This window comes from Cryptomeria japonica, chromosome 6, assembly GCF_030272615.1.
Source record: "Cryptomeria japonica chromosome 6, Sugi_1.0, whole genome shotgun sequence".
Taxonomy (NCBI): domain Eukaryota; kingdom Viridiplantae; phylum Streptophyta; class Pinopsida; order Cupressales; family Cupressaceae; genus Cryptomeria; species Cryptomeria japonica.
In genome coordinates this window covers 14,111,082-14,121,364 of record NC_081410.1, presented here as the reverse complement: position 1 = coordinate 14,121,364, position 10,283 = coordinate 14,111,082, and the positions used below count along the sequence as shown (strand labels likewise).

The window sequence follows — 10,283 nt, the reverse complement described above, 5'->3', positions numbered from 1 at the left end:
CAAAATTGAAGGAAAGACATAGCAAACGAACCCAAAATTTGACGAAATTTGAAACGTAGTTTGAGGATGGATTGAGGATTAAGCCAGTCCAAGGATTAGTCGAAATTCTGCCTCAGGAAATGTGCCATAGAGTAAAAATTTCATTTTTTTCACAAAAAATTTATGTAATGGTCCTTCATTTTTGGAAACAAAAATGAGGACAACAAGGCAGAGTAAGAGTTGGAGCCGCAGTCGGGAGAGGCATAAACCGAGTATGTGGAACTAGTTGATAGAGGTTGCGAGCAACCTACCACTGTCGGACATAGCAGAGGACGATCTAGCCGACCGGGACGCTCACTTGACGTCCAGTGAAGAGCTCGGAACTCAGTCCGAGAGCAATCTGTCAGAGCACTCTAATTGCGACGAAGGGGTTGTATGAGACCTGCAGGGTGAGGTTGCCGAACTCTTTGAGAATAACTTGTACCGAATTGGGAATTTGTCCCTCGGGGAATACTAAAAAATAGGAGGGTTAGACCTAGAAACCCTGGGAAGGAGGGAGTATATGAGTGAGGGTGACCAAAGTGCGGAGGACGTGTAGAAGGCTCGTGGACGGAGCAATACGGTGTGATCCGGTTGAACACGTACGGTATCTTCCAGGCGGCACATAAAACCTTCCAGATGAAGACAATGGCACACACCCCAGAGAAACAAAAGCTTCCAAGATTCATGGGAGACGAGTTGGAGGACCCCGTACGACACTGCAAGACATGCATAACCATCTGGGAGGCAAACGACCAAGACGACCAAGATTATTGGTTGAAGGTATTTCCGGCCACCCTTTGAGGTATAACAATTGACTGGTACACTAACCTTGATGCCCAGTATAAAACATCATGGAACAATTTGAAGAAGGCCTTCCAGGAGGAATTCAAACTCCTACGCGACGACAATGAAACTGTGGCGGAGATTTACAATACCAAATAGGGAAAAAGTGAAAGTGTCCCGGCTTATAACCAAAGGTTGAAGGAACTATTGAACAAAATGGAGAACCAGCAGGCAAATGGGCTGAAGAAGAGATGGTTTGTCAAAGGGCTGGTATTGTCCCTTAGGTGGAGGATGAAGGTGGTCCCTCCACCGTCATATGATGAAGCTTACAACTGAGCGATGGATATTGAAAGCGAGAGTAAAACATTGAAGGGGAAACAGAGGGCAAGTGATGATGACAGTACAGATGGAAGTAGCGATGACGAGTCCAAAATTGTACAAGCTCTTTGAAAGGACATGTTGTGAATGATGGAGCTAAAGGCTGATAAAGAAAGTGGCAGAGATGACAAAGAACTCTGGTGCACCGATTGCAAGGCAAAAGGGCATACAAAGGGAACATGGTCAAAGAAAGCTTTTTGTGACATCTGTCAGGTACTGGGCCATTCCACCAAGGAATGCTCGTACAATTTAAAAACACGGAGCACACAAGTGCTCTACACTCAAGGCGAGCAAGCTACTCCACTAGCCACACCACCTAAACAATCAACAAACTCAGAGGCTTCACCAAGAGGATACCGCAATAATCGGCCTGGGAACAACCGTTCCAATAATAACATGCCAAGGAGAAAAATTCAGTATGATGCAAAAGGGCAGCCCATGATCCAATGTCGGAAATGTAATGAGTGGGGCCACTTTGCTCAGGAATGCCAGAACGGGAACAATGATGGAGGTTGTGCAAATGGTGTGGTCCTGGAAACCATGAGGACACTGACTGCTCGAAATAGAAGGGAGTAAATATGTTGGACGTGAAGGAGCCAGACGAGGAGGTACTGGCAATCACAAGATTGCAAAGTAAGAAGGCGGTGTACTTCGATCCCTGTATGGAGAAGGAGAAACTCTAGGAAGCAAAGGCCGATGTGGAATGCGCGATGGCGGAAGAATGTAGGGCCTCACACAATATTGCCATACACCACTCCGATCAGAGTCTGAGAAAACTATCATCAAACAGATGTTGCAAACCACTGTACCCGTACGTATGTCTGACCTTTTGCAAACAATGCCACAATTGAAGATGGCTCTTAAAACATAGTCAGTGACAACATTGCCAACTAGGAACACCGTTAGATGGCAGCAAAATCATATCACACAGACCCCATGGCGACAACAAAATTACTTGGTACGTCTGCTACAGACCCCATGCTGCTCATCGTAAGCATTGGTCGAAAGCTGGCCATGGTCAAGATGGAGATAATGGGACAAAAATTGATGAACACCATTGTTGACACCAGCTCCAGAGTGAACATTTTACTGGAGGAGACATGGAGGGGTCTAGGCAAGCCAACTCTCTGGCCACCAACATTCCACCTGGTTTGTGCCGACCACCATGGAATCAAGCCCTTGGGGACACTCATGGCACAAATATTAGTTGTCGATACCCAACACTTTTTCTTGACTTCGTGGTCATATTGCTGGAGAAGAAGGCCTACAACGTCCTTCTAGGAAGGGGTTGGCTGATTATATGGCGAAGGTGAACCACAACTGGAAGAAAAAAACTCTCCATCGAGAGTGAAGGACGGAAGTACATGATCTACTTGAGGAATCAAACCGTAAGCGAGGAATTGGCATCCTCTGATTCAGATTCAGATGACTTGCACAATTGGGAATGGGGCTCATAGAATGGCTGGAAAAGGATGGAACCTAATGATGAGGGGGTTTTGGAACTGGAGGGATGCTCAGAGGATGAAACAAGCTCCCTCGCCAGGCTCTTCCATTGGCAGATCGAAGATTATGAAGTATTTCACCCCAATTGCCACATGTTGCAGATGTGCGAGATTAGGGAATCAAGTGCAAGTATAGAAGATGCAACTTTTCCTCCACAATATGGGGAGTACCATGAGGGGGTAGCACGGGTGGATGATACACTTGCGCACCGGTTCAAACAGGACAAATTCATCAAGTACGAGGAGTCCAACATGAAGAAAGTGAATTTGGGGAATGAGGCCGATCCAAAGCTAATCCTGGTCGGGGACTATTGGAATCCCGTGCTGAAAGTGACAACATTTAAAATTTTCCTGGAGTACAAGGATGTGTTCGCATGGACGTACAAGGAATTGAAAGGAATACCCCCGCAACTATGTGTACATAGAATACCTCTCTTATCGAGTGTCCAATCCGTACGAAGGAGGCCGTACAAAATGAATAAGAACTACGGAGCAAAGGTAAATGAAGAAATTGAGAAGATGTTGGAGGCCAGAATCATCTTTAAGGTAGAAAACAACGACTGGGTATCGCCAATTGTCATATCCCTAAAGAAGGAAGCAAATCAGATCAGGATATGTGTGGACTTCCGATGCTTGAATGCTGTGACTATCCAGGATCCGTTCCCAATTCCGTTTACTGACAGCATTTTGGAGGAGGTAGTAGGCCACGAGATTTACTCATTCCTAGACAGATTTTCTGGATACAACAAGATTGGCATTGCCAAAGAAGATAAACTGAAAACAACATTTATAGTGGAGGATGGAGTATATGCATACAATCTCATGTCGTTCGGACTATGTAATGCTCCGACCACCTTCCAATGGATTATATTGCACATCTTTGACGGGATGTCGGTCGGAAGCTTCAAGGCATTTTTGGATGATTGGTCTATTTACAACAAGCAGGAAACTCATTTGAACACACTCGGGGAGTGCATGGAGAGGTGTAGGCGGGCTCGACTGGCCCTGAATCCCAAGAAGTGCCGATTCATGGTACCACAGGGTAAGCTATTGGGGCACATAGTGTGAAAGGAAGGGCTGAAGATGGACCCCGACAAGGTAGGGGTAATTGTAAACACGGAGAGTCCAACGAATGTCATGGGGGTAAAATCCTTCCTAGGACATGTCAGCTATTATAGGAGATTTATCAAAAGTTTTACACAAGTGTTGTGCCCTCTAGATAAGTTGACAAGGAAAGGTGAACCATTCACATGCGGAGCAGAACAGGAGGAAGCATTCAAGGAATTAAAATCTTGATTGGTGAGTGCACCAATCTTGGTGTACCCTGATTGGGACAAGGAGTTCCATGTCCACATGGACGCCTCCAACTTCGCCATCGGTGCCTCTGGCACAAGTAGGCATACAAGGGCTGGACCACCCTATTTTTTTTGCTAGCTGTCTGCTCTCCAAGGCCAAATGGAACTATAGTACAACAGAGAGGGAGGCACTTGGGATGGTGTACTTAGTGCAGAAGTTCCACCACTACCTTTTGGTGACACCATTCACCTTTTACGTAGACCATCAAGCCCTGATGTACCTGGTGAACAAACCAATAATCCAAGGACGGGTGAGTCGGTGGTTGCTATTGCTTGAAGAATTCACCTTTACAATCATTGTATGCCCTGGGAAGAGTCATGTCATAGCGGACCAACTATCAAGAATCAAATCCGGAGAGCCTGGGGAAGGAGTGAATGAGGATTTTCTTGATGCCCACTTATTCCAAATAACCATACCACCTCCTTGGTACGAGAGCATTGGCGAGTGCCTATCTACCTCGACATTTCCACAGGACATGCCACCAGGGGAACAGCGTAAGCTAGTACTGAAAAGTAACCTTTCAACTGATCAATGGTCTACCATACAAGATGGGACCAAACCATATCCTATGAAGATGTGTGATGCAGAAATAAATTCCAAGTGTACTGAAGGGAGCTCATGATGGATTGGTCGGGGGTCACATGGGGCTTGATGCTACCGCACGTAAGGTATTGTTGGTAGGACTGTGGTGGCCGACCTTGCACACTGATGTGCGCGAATGGGTGGTCGGATGTGATACATGCCAGCGTACGAGGAAGCTGCTTAAACAAGACTTCATGCCCTTGTTCCCCTCCCAGCCGCAAGAACTGTTTGAAAGATGGGGATTGGATTTAGAAGGACATCTCAAGGTGAACAATATGCATAGATGTCGATACATTGTGGTAGCCATGGAGTACCTGACAAAGTGGGCCGAGGCTCAAGCTCTGTCGGACAACACTGCCATAAGTACGACGAGGTTCCTATATGAACAAATTGTGATCAGGTTCGAGATCCCAATTCAGATCACAACTGATAGAGGGGTTCACTTTGTTGACTAGGTCATCTGGACAATGACGACCGAGTTTAAAATCTTTCACAAACTTTCAAGCCTGTACTACCCCTGAGCGAATGGCCAGGCAGAAGCCACAAATAAAGTGCTGGTGTCTATCATTTATAAATCCTGTGGAGTGGAATGGGAGGATTGGGAGGAACATCTGCCAACGGTACTATGGGCGTACCGTACCACGTACAAGGTGACCACAGGCCATACACCATTCTAGCTCATGTACAGCCAAGAGGCGATGGTACCGGCGGAGTACACCATACCAAGCCTACGGATTGCTGTTGATAACCAATTGGGAGATGAGGAGAGTTTGCATGCTTGGATTATGAACCTCAGCAAGCTAGATGAACGTCGGATGATGGCACAATGGGCGACAAAAGTGGCCCAACGTCGGTAGAAGTACTGGCATGACAAACATCTTCGGCGAGCAAACTTCCGTCCCGAACAGTTGGTCCTCAAGTATAACGGTTACAACGAACTTCGTCCTGGGAAGTTCAAAGTTCGTTGGTTGGGGCCCTATAAGATTAGGGAAGTGGGGAAGAATGGAGCAGAGAAATTGTCTACCTTGGATGATAATCCAATTCGCGACCCTATCAACGGCTCAAAATGGAAACTGTATTGGGAACGTGATAAACCAGTCCTATCAATCAACATGTTGGGATATGCCACAAAAGGAGACTAGACCATTGGAAGAAGCAAAGAAGTAGAGGAGGACCCTGTGGTCGTTGTAGAACCTTATAGACATGACGAAGATTGGCTAATCCCCTTACGTTCATAGAAGAGCGATTTGTATCGAAGCAAGTTGAAGGCATGCGATGCCCAAAATTTACAAGCACTTGACAAATGCCTATTTTGGTGATCCCGCAACATGGATAAGGATCACGGGACATTGGAGAAAGAGGGCTTCGTATGAAGGTCTCTGTGAAGGCTATATTGCATACGACATTGACGAGGAAGCGGAGGCAAAACGGAAGGCGAAACTCACCGAGAAGATAGAGGAGCCAGTTGACCTGGAGGAGGTAGACTTGGAGGAGTACGGTGCAACCTTGGGACCATGTCTGAAAATGGTACTAAAAGACGAAGATCTGTTTGTGATAGCGCTACAACCTGGTGAGCAGGACGCTGACCCCAATACACTTTACCGGGTGATCCCTAACCTCGCAGGCTCACCACGGGTGGATGGCGAAAAAAGTGACATGGTACCAATAGTATGGAGGTCGGTACGTAGATGGAAGCTATAAAGGGGTAGGGCCAACACCATTAGTAGATAAAATATGGGACTTGGAATATGTGGGCACGTGTTGTCCCGAGGAATGTTACAAGAGACTACCACACGTGCGTGAATGGCTTCATGACTCGAAGATTAGAGTCCGACCTCATAAAGATTCGACTAGGGTCAAGAGAAAAATGAAGAATTCAGAAAATGGAAGTGATGGTAAAGGACCAAGCAAAAAATTGAAGAAGGAAGTTAGCAATAAAGCAAAGCCAAGGAGAAGAGTGAGATCGGTGGCACAAAAAGCCAAGTTGCGCAAGCAAAAGAAGATGGTAAACGTGCAAAGAACAAAGGTGGGACCCGCCAAGGTACAACCAAGCAATAAAACAAGTAGTCAGGAGAGGCAAGCAGTTCGGTACCATGGCCACTTAAAGGTACGAGGGTTAAAATTTAAAAATATTTGCCAAGTTAAAAAATTAAAAGGATATTTTAAAAGGAGAATATTAAAAATTGGAAAAGCAAGGCAAGTATTAGGAAAAATTAAAAAATTAAAACAAAGGGTAAATATTATGAACCTTATAAGGGAAAAATTGAAGGTAGTGTAATATCCCACTAATTTTTTTTTTGATTTTTTAGGCCAATAACAATTCATCCACAACAAATAACCCGTTAAGGTTAGAGGAATAAACCAAACAACTGAAAGGGAACCCTTCCACCTTTTGTTCACCGAGAGCCCAGATTGGGAGGGTGAGAGCATACGGTGTTCCAGGGATCGTCAGCAACAATAATCAAACTGAAAATTACAATGCATGGGTGGCAAGCCAGCCCCTTCTGCTTATCCAACAGGATAGAAACTAAACTCTTGGCGGTAAACCGACCAAGGAAAATTACAAGAAATTGAAGTTCAATCACTCTACTGCGTATTTTAGCAGGAGGACATTACATTAAACAATCATTCTACCACATATTTCAGCGGGAGGACCATAGCATTGAACTTATCACTCGACCACTTATTCAACGGGAGGACTGATTACAAAAACTGAATTACAAAACTTAGAAGGTGGCAAGCCAGCCTCTTCCACTTATGCAGTGGGGATTACAAATGAAAGCAGAGAGAATGGGATGATCAGTACTACTGAAACAACCTTACAATATAGAGATGAGATGAGAAGATTAACTGAAGATTTCAACAACAATACTGTAATTTTCTGTTACACTGATCTGCAGGCTGAAAGTATAGTTTCAGCAGCCCATGGAAACATCAAAACACTCATAACTCACTCAATTTTTACCCGAATTGATTCAAACCAATCCCAATCCCACCGTACATCCAATGCAATGACAACCAATCAAAGCCACAACCCAAACAAGCCCATTTTTATTTTGCATGCATCCCAATGCAACACAGAAAACCCATGCCTAGACTAGGAATTTCAATTTTGTCTAATAAAATCATTGCTCAAACAAAATAGCTAGAAACTCACACAATGTATCGCCATGGCATGGAAGGAAGAATGAGCCGGTACCTAAATGGATGGAGTCGCCTGGCTGAGAGGTATGAGCAAATTTCACTTTCAGCAGTCCCGCGACCAGCAACCAAAAATAGTCAAATCCATCATCAATCACTCCATAATTCTGCAACTCATTAACCAATTTGCAATGGGAACACAAGGGCACAACTAGGTACTATATTGCAAGTACGAAACTGAGACTTAGCTAGGAAGCTAACTTCGAAGCTCAGATTTTCAATAGCCAAACCGGCAGCATAACGATGCAATTTTCAAAGATAGTGCAAATGGGAGCCCAAGCCTCATATTTATAACTTCACTCTTCAAATTCAAATGACATTCCTCCAAATTCCACGCCTTGCATTTGAATTTCATTCCACTACATGTGGACCCAAGTGTAGCGCCACATTCTTGTAAGTCAAAACTCACGCCCAAGAAGGGGGAGGACCCACGTTAAACACTTAGGCAAATAATGGTGATGCAAAAGTGAAAAATATTCTTCTAAAATATTTCTCATCCCATAGTACACCTGAATTTTGCCAAACTTAGGATAAAATAGGCATTAATCCCAAATTTAATAAACCAGTAGCCAATAAACAGATTAATTAAATATTAACCTTAGGATAAGGAAATAATATTTAATTATGTCGCAAATGACTCCCGTACTGATTATTATCACAACTAGGATCAAACTGAGCCCAGACGACCACAGAATTGCTGCAGAATCAGAACCCTGTCTACTGCCAAAAATAGAATTGTGCCACACAGCCACTTACTAAAAATAGTAAGTCAAGAATTAATGCTTAGAAAAGCATGATCATCGCGACCAGAGGCAAAACAAGGAGAACTCAGTAGGACAGTAACACCAGAATGGTCATTCCCTGACTTACTAAAAATAGTAAGTCCTCGTTTCATCAATGCTAGACCCTAATTTCCTCATTCCACCTAGCCTACGGGTCTCAGGAATAGGCTAATGGACCACTGAAAGAGCATCAATGAGAAGGGGACATTACAGTAGTGAAAAAAAGGTTATTTTATACAAAACTATTGAAATTTACCCTAACCCTAAAAGTACAAAATTTTTATAAATCCCCTCGAGTGGCCATTTCCAACCAATTATATAGCCAGAGAGATGGAGGAAATCGCAGTAGCAACATTGACGACAGTAGAGGAAGCTCGTACGGATCTATACGATTGGAGGAAAATGATCCATACCATTTTCCTATGGAATTGAGAGGAGGAGATTTGGAGGTACTGAAATCTCTGTACGACTATTGTACGGAAATTGCAGGAAGTCATCACGAAGGAAAAACCGTACTATCCTTGTACGGAAATCACGGCGGTAGGCATTCATGCGACGGGGAAAAGTTCGTATGACATCCATATGGAAATCACAAAAACCAGAAAACTAGAGGAAGTTAGTACAGTTGTCGTACAAAAATTGGAGAGAAAAGGCATTGTTCGACCAAAGGAGTACAACATCCGTACAGACGGAAATCAGGAGGAGGTGAGAGTCAGTACAACATTCGTACGAAAATTCTAGGCAGACATAAAATCCGTTCAACCATCCAAATCAGACGCCAGGAGGTAGGAAGATGAGTTGCACGAATCCGCACACTGGAAATTCGTACGTCTGGCACAACTGGAGAAAACAGGAAAAATTTCCTTACACCAAAGACAACTGGTGGAATTCAATTAACTACGAAAATAGTTGGGGTAACGGTTTTGACAACCACATTGTAGGTTCGTTGGGAAAACTGACAAGGGAATTGCAACTTATAAAAATTGATCCAGGTATGCCGAGGATGAGTTTCGGAAACCCCATTGACAAAGGTACAGTCATTTTCGTAGGAAACATGGCCACACCAGGAATCAGCAAGGGGAAGAAGGTGCAGGTGCGTGTGCAGAGAGATGAACCCGTGACTATGCAATATTTGACATGGGAGGGGTTGAATGATAGTGACTGCAGCGCATGGTGGGAGGAGACCGACGACACCAACATTATTAAAATGAATTTGAAGAGAGCGAGGGTCGACCACATTTTGACCATGCTCATCTTCAACATCAAGGAATTTGAGCTTGTACTGAAGGGAATGGTGGCAGAATATGATAGGCAAACACACAAGTCCATGGTACAATATGGGGGATGTCATCTCACCATTTCTTATTCCGTGGCCGAGTTTGCTAGAATTTTTGGGATTCCGAACTAGGGCAGCCCTGTCATCAAGAGGAAGATGACATTAGAACAAAAGCAGCGATTGGTTCGACTGGGTTGCCGAGGGGACCTGACACAAGGCGAACAGGATAGCATATGGAAATTTGGCAGTAGCCGCGGTGTGAAGTGGACATTTCTGGCGAATGCGAAATGGCGATGTATCATGGACATCATCAAAAGAAGACTGACAAGAGCAAGTCGGGGGTCAGACATTGCCGTGTGGATGTTGTACTTGATGAACGGGCTGCAGAATGGCATGGTCTTC

General features: G+C 44.4%; 1 protein-coding gene across 1 annotated transcript; it reads left to right on the top strand.

The window, feature by feature from the left end:
- Window positions 1-1,272: 1,272 nt before the first annotated feature.
- Window positions 1,273-1,758, top strand: LOC131070138 (uncharacterized). The gene has a single exon (XM_058005681.2). The coding sequence runs from the start codon at window positions 1,273-1,275 to the stop codon at window positions 1,756-1,758; it is 486 nt and encodes a 161-aa protein (XP_057861664.2).
- The last annotated feature ends 8,525 nt before the right edge of the window (window positions 1,759-10,283 follow it).